The 24,597-nt window shown below is 34.6% G+C and overlaps 1 protein-coding gene across 7 annotated transcripts in view; it reads left to right on the plus strand.

Annotated features, from left to right (window-relative positions):
• Nucleotides 1-24,597, plus strand: part of lrch1 (leucine-rich repeats and calponin homology (CH) domain containing 1) — a 58,972-nt gene that overhangs the window by 12,484 nt on the left and 21,891 nt on the right. For 5 of the 7 annotated variants that reach the window (XM_051118396.1, XM_051118400.1, XM_051118402.1 and 2 more), the window contains exons 2-14: nt 5,531-5,675; nt 10,046-10,172; nt 10,546-10,651; nt 13,886-14,022; nt 14,100-14,230; nt 16,139-16,226; nt 18,063-18,168; nt 18,826-18,911; nt 21,040-21,107; nt 21,260-21,322; nt 21,671-21,748; nt 21,847-21,883; nt 23,974-24,087. In XM_051118396.1, coding sequence (XP_050974353.1) covers nt 5,531-5,675; nt 10,046-10,172; nt 10,546-10,651; nt 13,886-14,022; nt 14,100-14,230; nt 16,139-16,226; nt 18,063-18,168; nt 18,826-18,911; nt 21,040-21,107; nt 21,260-21,322; nt 21,671-21,748; nt 21,847-21,883; nt 23,974-24,087 — 1,286 coding nt within the window. The remainder of the gene's footprint in view (nt 1-5,530; nt 5,676-10,045; nt 10,173-10,545; nt 10,652-13,885; nt 14,023-14,099; nt 14,231-16,138; nt 16,227-18,062; nt 18,169-18,825; nt 18,912-21,039; nt 21,108-21,259; nt 21,323-21,670; nt 21,749-21,846; nt 21,884-23,973; nt 24,088-24,597) is intronic. The other 2 variants (XM_051118397.1, XM_051118401.1) reach the window with 1 other exon arrangement.

Raw genomic sequence — 24,597 nt, forward strand, 5'->3', positions numbered from 1 at the left:
GCACAAATAAAGGAATGAGAGATGTAATTAGCTTAATGAAAACCCCAGTCAGAAGTATGTCTGTTTCTGTGTAACAGATTCTGCTGACCTTTTGGGGATTGTTACACAAAATTTTTGATGGCCTCAAAATTTTAACAGAATTTTAAATATTTTAAATGAATCCTCTTCTAACACTTATTACACTGTAAAAAATGCTGGGTTAAAAACAACCCGACTTGGTTTATTTGGTAACCCAGCACTGGGTAAATGTTGGACAGAACACATGCTTGAGACAGGCTCAACCCAGTTGTTGGGTAGAAAAAAATACCCTAGCGTTAAATGACCCAGCAGCTGAGTTACAAAAACTACCCAGAACCTGGGTAAAAAATATTAAAAATAACCCAATAAAATGACCGAACAGGCTGAACACAGCATTTGGGTTAAAAAAATAGCCTAGCATTTTTTAGAGTGTAGGGGTGGACGATATGACAAAAATCTTTTAGCACGATAAGAGTAATTTTATTTCATGGTAACAAGATATGATGATATATATTATTTTTTGCTTTAAATAAGATCTTTATGTATCAAAATTTTTGATACCATAGAAATTTGCTAATTTTTTATCACAAAGAAACTAATACTAATACTAAAAAAAAGCTCACTGAAGGCAAGTAAATAGTCAGCAATTTGAAAAAAGACTGATTACAAGCAATAGGACAAAAACATACAGTAGAACAAATAAATGAATGCTACATGCATTATAAAGTAGTCAAACGTATAAAAACACTGCATATTATTCACTGTGTAAATTAAATATATATTTCTTCTTATTAAAGTTACAAATGTGATTTAGTCAAGAGCAGTGAGAGATTTTCTCTCTTTTGTTGTTTGATTAACATGAATGACAGACAGCAGGAATATTAGACTGCTGTCACTTTAAGAGCTGCCCGGATCCAATATACTGTTACACATTTTTTTTTTCAGCTGTTTACTATAACTTAAGCCTTAAATTACTGTGTTTACAAGGATACTTGCAAAGACTTGCATTTTGACACATAAAAGTGTGTTTATTAAACCATTAAAGGCCTATAAAGCGACAAAAATAACTTGGTTCAATACTCCCGTGCTCTATGGGCACCATCAGAAACAATTTCTCAGACGCCGTGCATTTAGCAAAATGAGTTCTCTTTCACTGCTGATTGCATTTCAACAGCTTAAAATCACTTAGTTTTAAACTGCAATGCTCAAAAATGCGTACAAATGATACATCTTCTTGACCACGTAGCACGGCAAGGTCATGTGAGGCTGTAACCGTGACAGAGACGATAGTCCAAAATCTCTAACGGCTGACTTATTTCTACTGGTTAATCATGTCTACTGGTATATCGCCCTCCCCTAGTTATCATAGTTCAGTGATGTTGCAGGCTGGAATTACAGACCTACATTTCCCAGAATCCTCTTACATCACAGCGCTCCCTTGACAGCCGTGTGTTGACAGAGCTCACATTCAGCCTCACTCTCTTTTATCCGTCCCTCCTGTTGTCTTTCTCATGTGTCTACTACCATTTTATCCTTAAACCTACAGTATGTACACATACACACTCTTGCAGAAAGAGTTGTTTTCATAGGGGTGTGTATTTGTGTGTGTGCTTTTCATCAGGGGTTAGTCTGATAATCCATGCCATCTGTGCCATCTCGATGCCTATTGTGTGCTTTAAACAAAACAAACAGCCTCAACACAGACCACTGTTACAGCTCAGCAAGACAGAGAGACAGTTCAGACAGAGACAGATCGGAAACGGGAGACGGTTAGATCGACGTCTGTACGACTAAGATCATTAGGAGTCTGTGAAAGGTTCTGACTGTTCTACTCTTTTGAACTCCTGCAGCCCATCATGCGGGCATGTTTTCTTGTGTTTCCGGGTCTGTGTTTTATCTGCTGTCTCTCTCTTTCTTGGCTGTACCTGGCTTTGTCCGTATTGGTGGGACAGTCTTGCCTGCAATATAATGATGTTAAGTAGAACAGTGTTATGTGATTTTTAGTAAAAAGCATTTTACAAAACTCATTTTGTTGTTTTGTTGGTCTTATAGGCTTATCTGCACAAGCTGTAGATTTGACCCACAGGCCTAAAGTCATTAAATGATTATTCATCCCTCTGTCTTTTGATCTTTGCCCGTAACGCTGAGACTGGGGTGAGCCAGCAGGGCTTTGTGGTAGCACACATAGCTTAATAAGTTGTACAGTCATATTTTCCTTATAGTAAACTTGCGCTCTGTTTAATATTAATAAGCACTGGGGGTTACCCTTTGGCCATAATGGTTTCCTCTATCACGTGAGTTGTTGTATAAGACACACTGAACACACAACTAGGTTATCTGCCATGTTCATGCCGGTTTTGAGGTGAAGAGCTTTTTCCGTTTAAACTTGTTCTGTTTTCACTTTTCTGTATTAGTTTTTTAAATGAAATTGCCAAATATTTATGCCTTTTCGATTCAGTATCTACACATGCCCTGGAAATTTGGAATCTAGTCAACATTTGCCTATATTAGGGTATAGAATAGACATACATACATACATCTGTGACTGTGTCATGTTCAAAAAAAAAAAAAAAACCTATAATATTAAAGGGATAGTTCGCCCATAAATGAAAATTCTGTCATTAATTACTCACCCTCATGTTGTTTCAAACCCGTAAGACCTTCGTTCATCTTCGGAACACAAATTAAGATATTTTTGATGAAATCTGAGAGCTTTCTGACCCTACGTAGCCAGAAATGCATCTACCACATTCAAGGCCCAGAAAGGTAGTAAGAACATTGTTAAAATAGTCAATGTGAAACCAGTAATGTCATGATGGTACGAAAATACTTTTTGTGTGCAAACAAAACCGAAATAATGACTCATTCAACAATTACTTCACTTCCGTGTCAGTCTTCGACAACATTAGGGTGAGTAATTAATGACAGAATTTTCATTTTTGGGTGAGCTATCCCTTTAGTGAAATAAAAGGCTGTTTAAAGGGATAGTTCACCCAAAAATGAAAATTTGATGTTTATCTGCTTACCTCCGGGGCATCCAAGATGTAGGTGACTTTGTTTCTTCAGTAGAACACAAACAAAGATTTTTAACTCAAACCGTTGCAGTCTCTCAGTCATATAATGGCAGACAATGGCTCCCAAATTTTTGAGAGTAAAAAAAAACATTCACAAACAAAACCAAATTAAACCCTGCGACTCATGATGATACACTGATGTCCTAAGACACGAAACGATCAGTTTGTGCGAGAAACTGAACAGTATTTATATAATTTTTTGCCTCTGTAATTTTCAATGGTTGTGTAAAACAACATCCTTTTTACCTTGTCAGAATGAGCTCTGCAAAAATCATCCCATTCTGAGGGATTGTCGCTTTAATTGCAAATGAACTCTGCTCGCCCGCCCCTCTCTTCTCTCTGTGGAGTGACAGGCTGCTCTGAGAGATTTTAGTGCGTTTAGCCACGAAACTTGCTAACTAGCACGTTATTAGGAAAGGTGGTTAAAGAGATTCATAAAAAAACCCTTATACTCACTTCTGCTGTAGGTGAAGCTGGATCACAATTGTTTTGCGCGAACATAGAGGCGCGTTCCCTTCACAAACAAACTTAATTTACTGCATCTTTAGCAGCTCAGATGTCGGGAGTAAATGTTCATTATTACATCCAGCAACACAACACCTCAATCGCTCAATCAGAGATATTCTTGTCTAACTTACATCCCTGCATCGAAACAGTGGAGGTCGGACTGTGACAGCAGGTAAGACGCTCATGTCAATCAACTATCGTGGGAGCGGCCTGGCATCTGAGAATGGCTCGATTTGAAAAAGGGAATATTATTTTTACAGATTAATTAAAAACCACTGCATGGATTTTATCATTATAGGGTAGATTTGTACATACACTGCCAACACATTAATGTTCAAACAACATGAAAAAGTGAACTTTGCATCCAGTGACCCCTTTAAGTAGTTTAATAAAGTGCTCTGAAGCTAACTGCATTTAATAAGGGCCAGATCATTAGACGTTGAAAAACTACTGTCAGGATTTACTAAAGTCATGCACTGAAAAATTAGCGTTGAAAGATGTGGACACAGTCATAGGAGTTTGCCTCTCAGGCACAACATTTATGTAAAGAGAGTATTTAAATGAATCACATAACATGATTTACTAAGGTTTGCAGTAGCGAAGTTACTGCTATTATTGCGCTATTATTTACCGCCCAAAAAAAGCATGTCTCAAACCAGACACTAATTTGCACTGCTCTTGGTTGATTGCGTTGGTCATTATGGAAATAATCCAGTTGCGTCTGTGCTCTTTAATGTGCGCACTGTCAGCAGATCAGCCGCAGAACTTTCCATTCCCATCGGCGCTTTGATGGGATTGCGCTCTCACACTAATTTTCCTGTTTGGTAAATCCGGCCCTAAATGTGTATGAAAACATTTTATTTAGGTTGCTCTTAAGCATGATTTTGTAAAGTGTATTATTTCTGTAATAAGCATTCTTTTTAAAAGTATGCTGAAGTGTACTTCTTTTTAACAAGGGATAATATTGTAATATAACATAACAAAATAATTTTGTAAAGAAATAATTATTAGCTTATCTAGTACAATGAGCACAATTTTATCATCAGTGCATCCCTGGTACAGTTCAAATTTAGAGTAGTGTTTATTTCTGCTTTTGGTGAGTGAGTTATGGTTTTTAAACCTTTGAACTTATTATTAGGGTTAATGTTTGTATATCTAGGTCCTGTCTCAGTAAATTTGGTGAGTGTGTTTTGACTGTATGTATACTGTAGTGTATTATGGGTGCCTCATTCTTGACAGGCTTGTTTAATGCATGAAAACTACCGAGTGTGTGTGTTTCTTTTGGACTGTCCTTTACTATTAGCACTCATGCAGTCTCTCATAGGGCTTTGTGTATGGTTTCCATAGAAACCCTAATGCGCAGTGACAACGTGCTATAGGTCAGTGATACAGTTGTCAATTGTTGTTTCACACATAATGCACTGTATGCAGGAAGTGAGTTGTACATTTAGTCACATACTCTCTCAGTAAAGTCAACTGCTGCACAGTTTCGTTTTGAATATGGTATGAAAAACAAGCTGTGAAACATCAGCAAAACACAGATTACTTTGATGAAAGGATCTGGTGGTTAAACCCTAACGCTCATTTGTTAAATGTCGTCATTTAAACAATGACATCACCTTTAGGCACGTGAAATACTAACTGTGCTCGGGCACTACCAATTATGGCTTTTGAAATGAGGTGTGTGTGTGTGTGTGTGTGTGTGCGAGTTCAGGAAGGGAACTTAACCTTGGGATCCCCTCCTTCACACACTCACAGATGTTTTTGCTAATGTTCTCTTCATTGATATCTGTAGTTGTGAAAGCACCTCCTTGTGTTTAGTTATGGTACTACAACAACAAATGTAGCACTGAGTGTAATGTAAAGTCATGCTAGTTGCATTAGTGCTCTAACCTAAAGCATTAGTGTTAACTGAACTCTTTCTTTCTCAGATCTGTCAAAGAATCGCTTGATTGACATCCCATCAGAGGTGTGTCATCTGGTCTCCCTGGAAACGTTGAACCTTTATCACAACTGCATCAAAAGCATTCCTGATACCATCATCAGCCTTCAGTCCCTGACCTGCTTAAACATCAGGTGAGCATCACACTAATGCATAAACACGCATTCACAAAGAGATGAATGAGATGTGTCTCTAGTCTTATAATGCATTAACATAATATTGTAAGAATTTGTGAGTATGCTTAGATTAGCATACTACTCATATTTCTGCAGTGAGCAGTATGTATACTGTCAGTTTTCTGTATGTATTATTTAGATGTTGCTTTACTATATTTGCAATGCCCTAATATGCAGTTTGCAACCAGAGCACACTGTGTGCTACCGTGCAGTGTGATGAATTGTTTCCAGTTTGATAAATGAACTGATTAAGCCTCTGCAATGTGATGACTCAGATGACTTGATAAAGACATTTTTCATAATGCAAATTAAATTCAAAATTCAAAATAACCCTATTTATTCTTTATTTATTTATCCTATTTATTATTATTTAGGTGAACATTGAGCAGCACTCAGTTAAAGGATTAGTTAACTTCCAAAATTAACATTTCCTGATAATTTACGCACCCCCATGTCATCCAAGATGTTCATGTCTTCAGGTGAAAAGAAATTAAGGCTTTTGAGGAAAACATTCTAGGATTTTCCCCATATAGTGTACCTCAGTGGGAGTCAACAGGTTGAAGGTCCAAACTGCATTTTCAGTGCAGCTTCAAAGGTTTCTACACAATCCCAGCCGAGGAATAGGGGTCTTATGTAGCGTAGTGATCGCTCATTTTATAAAAAAAGTAAAAATTGATGTACTTTTTAACCACAAATGCTCGTCTTGCACTAGCTTGAGTTCACATATTACGTAGTCACGTTGGAAAGGTCATGCGTGACATAGGCGGAAGCACCAACCCAGTGTTTACAAAACAAACGTGCAAAGAAAGTCAAACGGCCTTTACAAAAAAAGTAATCTATCCTACCTTTTTGCATTGGAGTACACAAAGAAAGAACTAACCATGCATGACCTTTACAACTTGATTACGTAATGCATGAAGTCGTGGACGCAGAGCTAGTGCAAGACAAGCATTTGTGATTAAAAAGTGTATATATATATTTTTTTTTTCCTTTTTTTTTTTTTTTTTTTTTTTTTTTTTTTTTAGAAAATAACAATCCCTTATTTCTCAGCTGGGATCATGTAGAACCGTTTGAAGCTGCACTGAAACTGCAAATTGGACCTTCAATCTGTCGACCCCCATTAAAATCCACTATATGTCATGTTTTTTTTCAAAAATCATAATTTTTTCCAAGTCAAGAAAGAAAGACATGAACATCTTGGATGACATAAGGGTGAGTAATTTATCAGGAAATTTTTATTCCAGAAGCAATCTAATCCTTTAAGCGTACAACACAAAAGAAATAAAATTAATTAATTAATTAAGTTTGTGTGATACATTTTTTAGCATGTTATAGTTTGAAATGCAATTAATGAGTGTGTATTGTATATTGTTTCACATAATATATTTAAAAACAGGATAGAAAATAGGAATACATATCACAAGTTATGTGAGATATTGATAAAGATATTGATAAAGATGCATTAAATTGATCAAAAATGAAAAATTGCATGTATAAAGATTTATATTTCAAATACTGTTCTTTTGACCTTTCTTTTCATTAAAGAATCCTGCAAAATATCAAGAAGCACAACTGTTTTCAACATTGATAATAAGAAAGGCTTCTTAAGCAGCAAATAAGCATATTAAATTTTTTTCTGAAGGATCATGTGACATTGAAGACTGAAGTAATGACTGCTAAAAATTCAGCTTTGCCATTAAGGGAATAATTACATATTTAAAGTATTCAGATAGAAAATAGCTATGTTAAAGTGTAATAACATTCAGAATATTACTCTTTTTATTGTATTTTGAATCAAATAAATGCAGCTTTGATGAGCATAAGATGCAGAAACATCTTTAAAAATGTTTCTCCGAACTGACTGTAATTACTGCTAATATTATTTTCCAAAAATAGCATAGATTGTGTGTTTGTCCATCAGCAGATCTAACCTAATGTGGTATTAAAATATTGTATTTGCATGTGTTTTGAATGAGACCGTGTGAAAAACTTCCATATAGTGGACTTCAATGGTGGCCAACGGGTTGAAGGTCAAAATTGCAGTTTCAGTGCAAAGGGCTCTAAATGATCCCAGCCAAGGAATAAGGGTCTTATCTAGTGAAACGATCTGTCATTTTTCAACAAAAAATTACAATTTATGTACTTTTTATATTCTCTAAGTGAACTAATCCTTTAAGGGAGCCCCATATAAATAGGGTCCACCAGGTTGTTTATAAAGATGTGATTTTTAATATTTATGGTAATTAAAATACCTGAATGGTATTGTTACATAATTCGCTTTTAGATACATATACAGCCTAAGCGTAAAATCAAAGTGCACAACATATAACATACGCCACTGAAGCGGACCAAATAAACATGTTTTTCCTCTCTGGCAGTTCTTTCTGCTTCTGTTAAATGTAAATCCATCCACACACACATAGACTCTCTCCAGCCAAATGTCTCCTGCAGAAGGCCTGATATTCACACTGAGTTAATTAACGATGGAATTTGTTTTGTAAGAAGTTAATGAAGCACTATGCTCTTAACGGTTGAGAAGAGTGAACATAAACTGGAGATGGAAAATCAAGCAGAAAAACCAAGTGAGATCATGAAAAATGGATGAAACATCATCAGAATATGGAATTGCCAAAAGAAAGTGAAATTCAAACTTGTGCACAGATTTAAATGTTTTTCCTCTGTCAGCACACACACACACAAAGAGATGAACAATTGTATTTGTCTGTCATCCTCTAGTCATAACAGGCTAAGTTTGTCTAGCTATTACTTCTCATGAACTCACGAACAATTCCCTGCAGTCAGTCTTTTTCCTGTTTAATGTCATACAGACAGGAATGATGAAGTGTTATAGGAAGGCTAGGATACGCATATGACCAGGGAAAACAGATTATTTATTATTTATATTTGAATATCAGTCTTTTATGAGTTAATAAAACACATTAGCCTCTCTTCAGTGCCACAATTAAACTGTCGAACTGTATTTTTGTTGATTTTATATACGTTTAAGGGGGAATGTTTATGCATGAAAATGCTTTAGTTATATTTTATTTAAATTTTTCTGTTACATATGAAATTACTATAACAATAATTTAGAAGTTGTAATTAGATAACCTATGAGTTCCAAACAAAAAGAAACAACAGTACATTGAATTTTTTTTGAAAGTACAGAAGTAAAATAGAAACAAAGTGATGTATGAAATGTCAAAGGCAAATGTCCCGCATAAAGGAAATCACAATAAAAGATTGAAAACAAAAAAGATTAAAGTGGTTGCAACACAACTGCTTTAAAAAAAAAGAATAAATAAAATGAAAAATCTAAAAAATATGACACCAAGAAATGTATGACACGCTTCCAGATTTTTACAAATAAATCTAATTTGTCATTATTGATAATTAATAGTGATATCATTATAGATATTTTCTCTATATGTACAGTATAATGTTCACCAGCTTGTTTGACCAAATTCTTTGTATTGAATTTTTAGTTTCAGTACTGCAGTCACATGAATAAACATTTATTATTATTATGTTGTAAACAGCTGAGTAGAATTTTTTCAGGTTTCTTTGATAAACAGAAAGTTCAGAAGAACATAATTTATCTGAAATAGAAATATTTTGTAACATTATAAATGTCTTTATCATCACTTTTGATTAATTTAAAGCATCCTTGGAAAATAATTCCCCCCCAAAAAAAAAAGAAATACTGGCACAAGCTTTTGAATGGTATAGTGTATAATGTATTTCAGATAAATGCTGATTTTTGGATCTTTCTATTCATCAAAGGATCCTTAAAACTCAACTGTTTTAAATATTTATATTAATAATAATAATAAATATTTTTTGAACAGCAAATCAGCATATTAGAGTGATTTCTGAAGGATCATGTGACACTGAAGACTGGAGTAATGAAAACTGAAAGCTGAAAATTTAGCTTTGATCACAGGAATAAATTGCATTTTAAAATATATTCAAATAGAAAACAGTTATTTAAATAGTAAAAATATTTCAAAATTTTACAGTTTTGAAGGCTTGGTGAGCAGAAGGGACTTCTTTAAAAAAACATAAAATCTTACTGTTCAAAAACTAGACTAGTAGTGTATGTCCCTATTTTTCTTATTTATGTAGCATCTTTGATGTTTCCTTTTTCTCACAATTCTAAAACCTCTTTTTCCAGGTTCAAACTTATATTTTGATTCCTGTATTTACCTCCACTTATTAAATCGATAAATAAATACTGTGATTGACCAATCAGAATGAAGTTTCTGGTTGAGGAGTAGCATTAAGAAAGATGCTGTAACATGTTTTGTTTTATCGTTGCGGTGCTGTAGCCGGAACCAGCTGTCAGTGCTGCCAGCGTGCGTGTGTGGTCTTCCTCTGCGAGTGCTCAACGCCAGCAATAACAAACTCAACGCACTTCCAGAAAGCATTGGCCAGCTCACTAGTCTCATGGAGCTGGTAAGTTTAAGCATGTGTGCTGTACCTCTGTTGTCTGCATATGAATAAGATGTTTGTGATTCCTCCTCTGTGTCTTATGAATATATTACCATGTCGACTCACCCTTTCTCGACTTGGCTCGTATCTGCTTATAATGAATGTACCGCTTTTCTTTTTCCAGTTTTCTTTTAGCCTTTCTTATCCTGCTCTCTTTTGTAATCAAAAATGAGAACATACACAGACCAGGTTATGTGGGGTAATGCCAGGTGGGATGTTGGCCCTCTTATAATATAGTACAACAAGCACTTAGTTAGAGTGAGTGTAATGAAAGGCTTATGCAGAAGCTTGTGTTTGAGAATGTAAACATGTAACTCTAAACTCTTTTTCTCATCAGGATGTAAGCTGTAATGAAATCACAGCTCTTCCACGCCACATTGGCCAACTCAAAGCTCTGAGGGAACTCAATGTGCACCGAAACCTTCTTTGTGTCCTGCCAGAGGGTGAGTCTGCAATCAGTGTGTGTATGTTTGTATCCCTCCTACACCCCTACACCCTTCTTATCTCAGCAGAAATGATTTCAGCTTCTCTGACAGCTTCACCTCGATAACTACTCATCACATTACCAATGAAAACTTCCTCTGGTAGCTTCTGAGCCACAGGAAATCTAGCCTTTGTTTGACCTCCTTTATTCAGTTTCCTTATTCAGGCCTCTCTGTGTCATGAATTAAAAAGAGGATAGTTCACCAAAAAATACGATTCTGTCATCATTTAATCTCCCTAATGTCATTTTAAACCCAAAAGACTTTCATTCATCTTCAGAAAGCAAATGAAGACATTATTAATGACATTCTAAACACAATCCATATAAACCAAGATATAATAATCCAAGTATTCTGAAGACACAATCGCTTCATGCAGTGAACAGATTAAAATTTCGGCTTTTATTAAATGTACACTATGTTACACTACTTGAATGTTTTTAAAGAAGTCCCTTCTGCTCACCAAGCCTGCATTTATTTGATCCAAAGTACAGCAAAAACAGTAACATATTGAAATGTTTTTACTATTTAAAATATTTTCTATTTGAATATATTTTAAAATGTAATTTATTCCTGTGATTTCAAAGCTGAATTTTGAGCATCATTACTCCAGTCACATGATCCATCACATGATGATCTCCACGTTATTATTATTATTATTATTATTAATATTTATTATTATTATGTTGAAAACAGCTGAGTTGCATTTTCTCAGGTTTCTTTGAATAGAAAGTGCAGGAGAACAGCAAAAAAAATTATACTGACTCCAAGCTTTTGAATGGTTTAGTGTATAATGTTACAAACACTTTTTATTTCAGATTAATGCTAATCTTTGGATCTTTCTATTCATCAAAGAATCCTGAAAAAATTTAATTAAATATTGATAATAATAATAATAATAATGTTTCTTGAACAGCAAATCAGCATATTAGAATGTTGAAGGCTGGAATAATGATGCTGAAAATGTAGCTTTGATCACAGGAATAAATTACATTTTAAAATATTTTTAAATAGATATTTTTAAATACTGTTTTTGCTGCACTTTGGATCAAATAAATGCAGGGTTGGTGAGCAGAAGAGCCTTCTTTAAAAAAAACTTAAATCTTAATCTTAAAAACTTTTGACTGGTGGTGTATATAAACATTGATCAACGCACATACATAAGAGTACATTAAATATGGTATATGGAATCTCGTACATACTTGTTTGACATGTCAGAACAAATTAGGTTTGTTTTCATTTCATATTGATTACTTTTGTGTATTTATGGATTTTCAAAGCGTGAAAAGTTTTGGTGGAGACACACACATTTCAATAAAAATATCTTAATTTGTGCTAGGAGGATGAAAGAAAGTTACACATATTTGGAATAACATAAGATTAAGTAATTGATGACACAGTTTTTAATTTTCTATTTAAAGGAGAAGTCCACTTCCAGGACAACAATTCACAGATAATTTACTCACCCACTTGTCATCCAAGATGTTCGTGTCTTTCTGTCTTCAGTCGTAAAGAAATTATGTTTTTTTAGGAAAGCATTTCAGGATTTTTCTTCATATAATGGACTTCAATTGTGCCCCTGATTTTGAACTTCAAAAATGCAGTTTAAATGCAGCTTCAAAGGGCTCTAAACAATCCCAGCCGAGGAAAAAGGGTCTTATCTAGCGAAACGATCTGTCATTTTTTTCAAAAAATAAAAATTTGTATACTTTTTAAGCACAAAAGCTTGCGTAGCACAGGCTCTCCGATGCGCGTCCACGGGTCGTTCTTAAACGAATCTTTAATGTGACTCGCGAAGAACGAGTCGTCTCGGGGAGTGATTCGTTCAGTTGCGCATGCGCAACATCCGATTAGGTTCTGTACTGGAATTAGTTCACCTGTTTCAAGTCTTCAGGTTTTTCGAGTCATTCGTTCATCTTATGGGGCTGTCACGTGATGCTGATTTTGCTAAAATTAACGAAATGGCTCAAAAAAAAAAAGATTAGTTCATTTTGCTGAACGAGACTCAAAGGTCTGAATCTGTAAAATGATCCGAACTCCCCATCACTATTACGAATCATGTTTAAGTTCATCGTCTGTGTACTCCGGCTAAAAAAGTTAGAGTATGGTGAAAAACTCAGAAACAACTTCAGAGTCGTCCGACACGTTGTACCTTTTTGTTTGTAAACAGCGTTTGACTTACTTGCACTTTCTTAGTCTTTGCGTGTTCACTTTGTAAACACTGGGTCTGTAGTTCCGCCTACATTCGGTGTGACCTCTCGACATGATTCAGTAGTATATAATGTCATAAACTCGCATGCCAGAACCTGTGCTACACAAGCTTTTGTGCTTAAAAAGTACACATTTTTATTTTCCGAAAAAATGACAGATCGTTTTTCTAGATAAGACCTTTCTTCCTCCGCTGAGATCATTTAGAGCCCTTTGAAGCTGCATTTAAACTACGTTTTTGTAGTTTCAAAATTTTCAAAAAATTCAAAATACTGAACATCTAATCCTTTTTGCTAAAAGTAATATTGAACTCTATTGCTCTGTCAGGCCACTGTGTCCTTCCTTCATCCGTGTCATTCACTGAGCAATAATTTTAGAACAACATTCACTACATATTGTAACAAAGCCAAATAAAACCTTTATGTTGTACTTATATAAACATATAAACTAACATTAAGACAACAGTCTTGTAAGTTGTTCTGAGTGAAATCCAACTGCCAAGAACATGCAGTGTGGGTGTGTTCCTTTAAATAACAGTGAGAAAACGTTTAGTGTTGTTCATGCTAAAATGCTTGTGTGAGCCAAGCATTGTCCGAAACATGTGGCTGGAGTTATATCAACAGCTTACCTTGGCATAAAAAGTCTGTAGCTGAGATTTTGCAGCTCAGCTAATTATTCAGCTAAATTATGCTGGCAGGTTATAAAAAATAGGATTTGTAATGGTGTCTCCAAGCACACTGTGCCAAAATGACTTCATGGAGCTAAAGCAATAATAGAGACTGCGGAAAAATCTGCTGATAATTTAGATTTTTAATTTTGATTCATTGCTGTTTTTTAGTTACCAGGACCAGTAAATAACATTTATAAATGACTGTTGAAATCCAACAAGTACTCGTTTTGAAATAAGAAATCTATTTTTATGTTTCTGTGTTGCGAAATCTATTCGCTTTTAATGTGGCTTAATAATTCTCTGTATTTGTATTTTAGATTTGGCAGATTTACCCCTGGTCAAGTTCGATTTCTCCTGTAATAAGGTTTCTACTATTCCTGTCTGCTATCGAAAAATGACCCAGCTCCAATCACTACAGCTGGAGAACAATCCACTTCAGAGTCCTCCTGCACAGGTAACACACAGATACACTCACATTTTGTTTTTCTGTTCTTTCACAACTGCTTCTGACATTATCTTCACTGTTTTCAGATATGCATGAAGGGCAAGATTCATATATTTAAATACCTCGCCATGGAGGCATGTCGTAGTGACAAGATGGCCGATGCTCTGTATCTTCCTGTCACGGACCGCCTCAGCTTGACACGACCCACAAATGGGAGGTCAGTCGTCAAGATTATATCCTTATATCCTCATAATTGTATCAAGTAGACTGAATTAAATATATACACAGTACTACTAGTCAAAAGTTTTTGAACAGTAAGATTTTTAATGTTTTTTAAAAGAAGTCTCTTCTGCTCACCAAGCCTGCATTTATTTTAACCAAAGTATAGCAAAAACAGTACAATTTTTAAATAATTTTACTATTTAAAATAACTGATTTCTATTTGAATATACACTGCCCTCCAAAAGTTTGGAAACGCCCTAGAAAAGTGGGGTTTTGGACAATATTGGCATGAATCCTTTTTAATTTGTGATAATTGTGCACTGATAAGGGACAACACAAACTACGAAAACATGTTTTATTACATAAACAGTTTATACATAGAAAAAAAAAAAAATTTCGGTTCATCAAAATATCCACCATTAGCAGCTATTACAGCTCTGCATAATCTGGGCCTAAATTCATTGTATTCTAAACTTCATTGGCAATCAATTGTTGAAGCTATTAAGGTGTGCTGACCCAAAAATCTTTTAAAAAGCTGGTCTAAGTTTAAACCAGTAACCAGGCATCACAGCTGACAAAGGGGCATGTCTGACTTTGACATGTGTATATAGTGCTATTATTATGTAATTAAAATGAAAATTATTATTGCTGGTCTTCAGTGATAATGTCAAGTTACATTAATGTATTTGCACCAAAAATGAAATGATAAGGTTTTTGCTGATATCGTCCAAAACCACACTTTGCCAGGGGTATTTCCAAACTTTTGGAGGGCAGTGTATATATATATGTATATATATATATATATATATATACACACTACTACAAGTCAAAAGTTTTTTAATGTTTTTTTTTAAAGATGTCTCTTCTTCTGACCAAGCCTGCATTTATTTGATCCAAAGTACAGCAAAAATAGTACAATTTTTAAATATTTTTACTATTTAAAATAACTATATTATTATATATATAACTATAACTGTATTATTATATTATTATTATTATGTTGTAAACAGGTGAGTAGAGTTTTTTCAGGTTTCTTTGATGAATAGCAAGTTCAGAAGAAATATTTTGTAACATAAATATCTTTATCATCACTTTTAATCAATTTAAAGCATCCTTGCTAAATAAAAGGTTTAATTTCTAAGCCCCCCCCCAAAAAAAAAAAAAAATTATACTGACTCCAAGCTTTTGAATGGCATGGTGTTATAATGTTAGACTGGAGTAAAAATGCTGAAAATTTAGCTTTAATCACAGGAATAAATTAGATTTCAAAATATATTTAAATAGAAAACAGTTATTTTAAATAGTAAAAATATTTCATAATTGTTATGTTTTTGCTGTAATTTGGATCAAATAAGTTCAGGTTTGGTGAGCAGAAGAGACTTAAACAATAAAACAATAAAAACAATAAAAAGCTTACTGTTCAAAAACTTTTGACTGGTAGTGTATGTATACGTATATAAGTTTGGATGTGCTGTGGAGTAAAAAGAGATTTGAATCCACTGAAAAACAGTGTTTTTTTATTCTTTTAATCTTGGTATTTAAGCAGCAGCCATATGCTATAATAAATCTTTATATAATATGAATATTTTCAAAATAATCTACAGTTTTTTTTATACCAAGTCGTGCACCTCTAAGTGGGTGTATAAAAAGATCTGAATGTAGATTACAGTGTGGAATCTCAAAAAAATCCAGGTCGTGTGTGTATGTGTGTTGGCTGTCATTATCATCCCTATCTCAAGAGAATCCTTTTAATAGACTGCGGGGGGTCACTCTTCTGAAAGAGAGAGAGAAAGACTGAAAGACTTCTTTTCCTTTCTCATCTGAGAGACATAGGCTGCTTCTCTCTCTTTCTGTCCTACGCGACCCTTATTAACTTCTGATCGCCTTCTTCCTTCTGTCTCAGCACTGAGGACATTGATCAGCACAAGAAACTTGACAGTGACTCTGGGGTGGGCAGTGACAATGGAGACAAACGCCTTTCTGCTACAGAGGTCAGTCTGTATGTGTGTGTGTGCCTGTTTGAGTACAGCAAAAGAGCCTGACCTTGTTGTCTGTGTCCTTTGGATATTTGCATGTCTAGTTTCACGTATTTTTAAGAGTTGCAAATTTAAAGTAATAGCATTAGACACAATATTGAGTTTGTTTGCTTATGGCTAGGCTGTAGTAAAACTCCAGGAGAATTGAGATCATATACATTAGGGACAAAGGTCTGAGAACTGGTATCTGTGGTTATCTTACTGTGGCATACAGTTTTAGTGTCACATCAGTTGTAGTTGTAATAGACTTTCCTAACATTTGGATTTGACAGTATGTCCGTGGTTTGGTTTCTCTGTAGCCCCACCCATAGTGATTTCGCATTGGTCCAAAATTCCACTCAAAATAGCTGTATGTTAAACATTATCTATGGTCTGATAATGTTTATTGCGCCATGTTGTAGAGCATTTTCACTTTCTGTGTGAACAGATAAATTACGTAACGCTGGAAATGTATTGTGATAGTAGTAGCAATAATAATAATGATAAAACCAATTGTATATTATTTATATAATAAAAAAGTAATAAAATAAAGCCTAAATGTTTTTTCTCAAGAAGCTTTAGTGAGTAAATGTAATAATAATAGTAATATAATGGAACATCAATATGCATTAATATAAAGTTAAAATATAGATACAAATCAATGCTTTTAAGCTGTAAATGATGCATGGTCACTGCCATTTAAAAGTTTGGGATCAATATGATTTTTAATGATTTTTAAATTTTCTTACGTTCATCAAGACTGCATTTGTTTGATTAAAAATAGAGAAAAAATGTAATATTGTGAAATACAATTACAATGTAAAATAACGTTTTTCTATTTTAGTATACATTAAAATCTCATTTATTTCTGCGATCAAAGCTAAATTTTCAGATCTTCTGTGTCACACGATCCCTCAGAAATTATTCTAATATGCTGATTTATTATCAGTGCTGGAAACAGTTGTGCTGCTTTTTACATTTTTGAAACCTGTGATCTTTTTTTTTGGATTCTTTGAGGAATAAAAGGTAAAAAGAACAGCATTTATTTAAAATAGAAACATTTTCTAATGATATACAATACTGTGCAAAAGATTTGGGTCAGCAAATTTTTATTCGTTCTTTTTTTTTTTTTTTTGAAAGAAATTAATACTTTTATTCAGCAAGGAATAAATTGATAGCAAAGACAAATATTATTAGAAAATATTTATATTTTGAATAAATGCTGTTCTTTTTTTTTTAAATCAAAAAATCCTGAAAAATGAATCACAGATTCTGAAAAATATTAAGCAGCACAACTGTTGCCAACACTGATCATTCTTATAATAAATCAGCATATTAGAATGATTTCTGAAGGATCATGTGACACTTAAAAGTGGAGTATTGGCTGGTGAAAATTTGGCTTCACAGGAATAAATTACATTTTAAAGTATATTAAAAAACATTATTTTATACTGTAATAAAATTTCACAATATTACTGTTATTTTTTTGTATTTTTGATCAAATAAATGCAGCCTTGATGAGCATAAGAGACTTCTTTAAAAAACATTGCATGCCTTACCGATCTCAAACTTTTGAACGGCAGTGTATGTAAAAATAAATGTCAAATTAAAACTTAATTTTGTTTTTGTTTTTTTAAATTAGTGTTAGTGAACAGGATAGAGTATAGATTTGTGTCTACTAGTAAGTCTTGGCTTGATGTGATTTTTTTTTTTTTTTTTTTTTTTTTCAGTGAAATATTTGTTAGACAATGTTGTAAAAAGTCTTCTCTCTTTTTCAGAGAGTGTTTTAGATAATGTGTTTTTGTGTTCCAGCCATCGGATGAAGACAGTCTCAGCTTGAATGTGCCCATGACCAACATCACAGAGGAGGAGGGCTTGAACAAAGACGACTCCAGTGAACACATCAGCGCTCTGACAGGTGCTGCTCACACGCGCAAACACACCCTCACATGTGTGGACAGGATATTAAAGCCCTGTAAAGGAAAACATCCTCTTACTAGGCTGACACAACATTGCAGCGATACTGTAGACAGTGCGTATGTTACCCAGGTTAAGCCCAGGGGAGGGTCCCGAACAGGAAGTGTGGATACTGGCTGGGAAGTCAGTGTCAGCACATAAGGAGAATTAAGGGAGGAGGAGATGAAAACCGAGAACATTGCAGGAAGGAAGAAAAAACGTGTGTGTGCTATACTTTAGAGTATGTGTGACTGTTAAGCTGATGGGAGGGTCCTTTAGTCTTTAAGCTTTCAATAAGATTTACTCGACATGTCCGCTTTGTGTCTGCATGTGTGAATGAATGTGTACATGTGGGCATTTCATTCTAGAACACTACAGTACTTGATCTTTAGGTTTCTGTTTGTTTTCAGTTAAAGGAATGTTCTAGGGTTCAAATTAAGATTAGAACAATTATGACAGTGATGTCAGTTTTGTTTTTTTCTCTTTAAAGCAGAAATTGCATTAGAGTAAGTCACTTACATTAGTAGGTAATTATAAGCTGCTTAGATTTACTGTTAGTGTCAGTGAAAACACTTTATCATACTCAATAAAATAACTTGTTTATATGTGTGTCCGGTAGGAGACAGAAGTTCGTCTGAGTCCCTCAAAGAGCATCTGGCCTATCGAGACTCGGCCCTCAGCTCACCGTTCGTCAACTATATCAAAGTGAGTGTGTTCAAGATTGTTCTTTTTCATGGTCTGACAGAAGTGTGTTCATATTGGAAGCTGAAATTCAAGCACAGTGAGGATCTGGAGGTTTTACTCCACCCAGGCTAGTTTAGAGTGGATTTATACACTTTTTCCAGTCTCGCTTTCTTACTCTCTTTCATTACACTGTTATCTTTTTTCCACTTAAATGGTGCTGTGCTGAAGCCAGATTAAGTTGCTGTTGTTTTGAAAACTAAACTTGGTGTGCACATTTTCCTGCCCTGAACTCTGACGTTAGCAGTTTCTGGTTTAAGACCAGCAGATTTTTGAGGCCAACTCAACGCCACATTTTCTGCTTAAATTGTGTGGATTAGTTCCAGATTGGCACTAGCACTGGCACCAGGGTACCCCATTGTCCACAACAATATTCACCCATAAATTTTCCAGTTGTTTGTAGCTTAATGGATTAATAATATAAAAAAAGTACATAAATTAAAAAATATATACACTGCCGTTCAAAGGTTTGGGATCAGTATGACTTGCAATGTTTTTTTAAGTCTTTGACTCGTCTTGAAGTCTTTTATGCTCATCAAGGCTGCATTTATTGGATCTAAAATACAAAAAAAACCCTTAATATTGCAAAATGTTAATACAATATAAATTAAGGGTTTCTGTTTTAATATATTTTAAAATATAATTTATTCCTGTGATTCAAAGCTGACTTTTCATCAGCCTTTCTTCCAGTGTCACATGATCGTTCAGAAATCATTCTGCTATGCTGATTTATTATGAGAATTATCCATGTTGGCAGTAGTTGTGCTGCTAAATATTATTTTGGAACCTGTGATACTTCTTTCAGGATTCTTTGATGAATAAAAAGATAAACAGAACAGCATTCGTTTAAAATATAAATGTTTTCTAACAATATAATTTTTTGCTATCACTATTTATACATTTAACACATCTTTGTTGAATAAAAGTATTAATTAAAAAAAAAAAAAAAAAGATAGGATAAACGTACTGACCCCAAACTTTTGAAAAGTAGTGTATATTGTTAGAAAAGATTTCAATTTTAAATAGCTTTTTTAACTTTTTATTTATCAAAGAATCCTGCAAAAGTATCAGGTTCCAATAAAAAAATAAACAGCACAACTGTTTCTAACACTGATAATAAATCAGCATTTTAGAATGATTTCTGAAGGATCATGTGATTGGAGTAATGATGCTGAAAATTCAGCTTTGATCACAGGAATAAATTAGATATAATTATCATAATATTTCACAATATTACATTTACACAATAGCTTGGCATGACTGTGCACAAAAATGTGTATTCATAAATTGTATATAAATGGCTTTTTTAAAAATATTTTAATAATTTGGAATTTTCCAAGAAGCCTTATTATATCCAGATGGTACTTCAAACACAAAGCATAGTTTTTTTAGCTTATTTTAATTCTTATTTTTTCTCATTTTAAATAAGTCATTTTTAGGCCTTTTTGAAAACCACTGCTCTAAATGGAAAAAAGGCGTGTGAAACTTAACAGTCATTAAGGGTTTTGTTTTGTTTTTTTGCTCTGAAAGATTCATGAGAAAACATCCAACTTAACAGAATATTGTGGGCTGATCTGGTTTGGAACTGGTTTGATCTGTTTTCTGTTTATTTTGTTTACTTTGTACTTTGTTACTTTCCTTTTTTATTTAATGTTGGCTGTTTCCCATTATGTTGTAGTTTGAGCCAATATAATATTAATCCTTTGGTCTCCTTATTCCTGCCATTATCTACGCTATTTCCCTTCATTCCATTCTTTTCTTGTCGTATTTTTCATCTGCCTCTCTTGGCATGGTGCTTTATGTTCCAGTAACTGTTAGGTTTTCTGATAATGTCTCATTGCATCATTGGATTGGCGCAGACAATGTTTATTTGTGCATTACCAGTTCCCTTGTGAAGTAATTCATGTCTAGCGGGACATTGTGCGTATAAGGGAGAGTGTGTATTCCCATCTGCGTATGCGTCACCCTCTCAGACATGTGGTGGTGGATCTGGTTGATTTTAAATTCTAGCCAATTAGGCCTTTAGCCTGCAGTCACATGACGGAGTTTGCAGCTGGAGTTGATGTGTGTGTGTGTGTGTGTGTGTTTGAAGGGTCGAGGTGCTGATTTCGATGAGCCCCTCAGGATAGAAGAAGACACCAACTGGGCTTCAGAACAAACGTATGTTTATATTCAGATATTTATCATCCGGTCCGTTTTTTTATGCCTTATCTCTCTGTTTCTTTCTTTCTTTGAACTCTGTTTTTTTTGTTTTTTTTGGTCACTGGTTAAACCATATATGTTTATATATACCATGTTACTGGGTCCAACAGGTCAAAGGTTAATATGATCAATCAGTTAAAGGAAGCTGTGGAGATGCTACAGGATCCTAACAGGTAAGATAACAGGTGATCGCTGGGATGGGAAGATTTTTGTTGCAAAGCCACTGACTGTTAATATCAGATGCATTTCTTTGAGAACAAATGGCCTACCCCAACAGGCATTGTAGTTTCAGTAAATAAAACAATATTTGAGTTTGCTGTTTTTAACATAAGCCAGTGTTAATGATGTGTGTCTTTGCAAAATGTAACCTATGTTATTGTCCGGATCTTTAAATGTGACTATAAGGCCTGAAGATAATAAACATTAACATAATGGGTTTCTGTAAAGCTGCTTTGAAACAGTGTGTGTTATGAAAAGTGCAATGCAGATTAAGTTGATTTGGCTTGTTTGTGTTTTTATAGGGTTAACATGAACTCGGCTGATCTCTCTGGTATTAAGCTCTACCCTGTGGAAATGGTTACAGTAGACGAGTCGCTCAAGTAAGTTACAACTTCACAATTTCACAATAGATACAAAATGCTGCTTTGCAAGTTAAGGTTTCCACCAAAAACCTATTCTTGTTTTTGTCTTCCTGCAGTGGCCAAGAGAGTGATGAGGGTCAGGCAACACCTAAGGTAAACCACTGGTACATGTGTCTAAGTTAACATTAGACACATGTACAAGAGGACCTTACTGGTTCCTCTAAACGTCCTGTTTGCTTCCTTCTTTATAGTGCCGCTTTAAACTGCAGTGTTTTTTTAGAGTTCCTCTGAGATCAGTGGGCTATTGTTGAAGGGTAGATCAGTTTCTCAGTTTCCCAGGGGGATTGTGTTTCACCTATTGGACTGGTTAGGTGATGTCAGTTATGTGACATCATATTTTACATAACGTTCATAATATCGAAAGTTGCTAGTTTTTCATTCATTCAAGAGCAGCTGCACAAAATGAAATTCTTCATTCACAGTAGCCTCTCTGATTCCAAAGCACTGTTTGGCTTACTGTACACAAGTTTGGGGTTGGTAAGATTGTGTATTGTTTTTGAAAGAAGCATTAAAAATCACAAAGGTTGCATTAATTTTGATAAAAATACAGTAAGAACAGTAATATTGTGAAATATTATTGCAATTTAAAATCACTGTTTTTAAATATATTTTAATATGTTTTAAAATAGAGTTTATTCCTGTGATGGCAAAGCAGAATTTTCAGCAGCCATTACATTAGTCTTCATTGTAACATGATACTTTAAAAATCATTCGAATGCTCATGCTCAAATAAACATTTTTTATTATTATCAATGTTGAAAACAGTTGTGCTGTTTAATATTTAGTTGAAACCAAGATTCTTTGATGAAAAGAACAGCATTTTGAAATAGAAATCATTTGTAACATTATAAACGTCTTTACTAGGGCTGCCCTCGACTAAAGATTTTTCTGGTCGACTAGTAGTCATTTATTTTAAGCTATTAGTCGACTATTAGTCAAATGTTTATTAATAAACCATATAAATCATAATACCGAGCCATTAATTGCGTACACGCAAGCGCACACAAAAATAGCTTGCCGCGAACTGGCAGATATAATAATTTTGAATGTGTCTGGGAAAAACAGCAAGGAAGACTGCATTAACGTTTTAATAATTTATTGATAAACTAGCGCTTTCTTTGTTTTCGGCTTAAGAGATGAAGTTGGCAACACTGACTTGTCATCTCCACAATAGTGATGCGCCTGTATGCATGTTTCATACAGATTACATAATCTGAGAATATTTGTTTTCTGCTTGAATAGGTTTAATTAAAGGTAGAGATGTTACTCTCTATAGATATATTTTTCATGTCTGTAAGGCAAGTATACTTGGATTTTAGAAATTCACAGAGACCGAAATAGCAGAAAGCGCATCATGTTTGTGTTCATTATTTTACAAAAGTGCAACGTTTCGTTGTTATTGTGAATGCACACAAATAAACATAGAGTCTTCACAGATTCAAAAGCTGTATTACTTTTATCTGTATGAGCAGAAATGACAGAGTATTTTAAGAGCAAGTGAGCGCACTGGCTCCTCCATCTGTCATGCAATAAGCACGCTACTCTTCAGCTTCCACACTCCACACAAACACTTCAATAGCGCACATTTTTCTAGGTTAACACTGGATTGAGCTGCCATGTACAGTTGCTATTACATACACCTTACAGATGAAAAGTCATATTTGAGGTTGATCAATGATCAATGATGAATGAGCATTTAGATGTCCTGCCTGATGTACTGTATTACCACAGTAAATGTACCTCAATAAAATTTTGGTGACCAAGCCTCTTTTCGTCGACTAACAGTTAGTCGGCTATTAGGGGGTAGCCCTAGTCTTTACTGTCATTTTTGAGCAATTAAATGCAAAAAATATCCTACTGACCTCAAACTTTTGAGTGGTAGTGTATGTTGTGCATTCAGTGTGCAGTGGTGTGTTGTGGTAGTTTGTGTTGTCAGTTGTGTATGTACTGTAGATGTCTGTGCTGTGTTGTGATCTGATTATTTGGATGATAAGAAAATATTTCCTATTGTTAAAACTGTTGTTAAATCTGTATAGCCATGCTGTGCAGTAGTTCTGGTTAGCTTTGCAGCTTGTTTGCTATAGAAGCATCCAGTTAAACTCCTGGGCTGTTTTTCCAGCATGATGTGTGTTGTGGTTAGTGTCGTAGTTTGATGGTCTTAAGAGCAGTGATTATCATTGAAGGCGGCTCCTGGAGAATGCTGGGAGTTCCAGAGGAAGAGACAGTACATTCTAGAACGGGCCCGGCTCGAGGCCCAGCTCGCATGTCAACAGTATGCCCTGCACATGGCACAACAGGTAATCTGACAAACTAGCCTTGTAGCCTCGTAAAAGTCAAGTAGGGACATTGTTCTAAAAAATGCAGCTGGTCCCTCAGAAATGATTCATCATTCGGTGCAAATGTGTTTGTCATTGCATTACTTTGTACCAAATTACCCAAACAAGTGGTTCAGACGTAGCCGCCACATATGCGCTTTTTGTTTGTGCTGTGGTGAGCTCATTCTTGTTGTAGTTGTGCTATTGTATACGTGCAGCTCATTCCCAGCAGACCCACGCTGGATCTGTTCGCAGAACTCTAAAGAAAGTTCCGCAGATTTCCACAGAATTGGAATGACTGCCATTTAGAAGTTCTACATGTCCTTTGCCACCCCTGCATTTTTGTACATTAAAATCAATGTGAATTCTCATTCTCGCAACTCATTTTACATTTGTAATTTGATGCTTTTCTAAACAAAACAATATTCGCAAGAAAAAAGTGGACTTTTTTATCCATTTGAAAGTGACTGAATTATCAATAATCATTTTCTT

Source organism: Labeo rohita, chromosome 9 (genome assembly GCF_022985175.1).
Source record: "Labeo rohita strain BAU-BD-2019 chromosome 9, IGBB_LRoh.1.0, whole genome shotgun sequence".
NCBI classification, from domain to species: domain Eukaryota; kingdom Metazoa; phylum Chordata; class Actinopteri; order Cypriniformes; family Cyprinidae; genus Labeo; species Labeo rohita.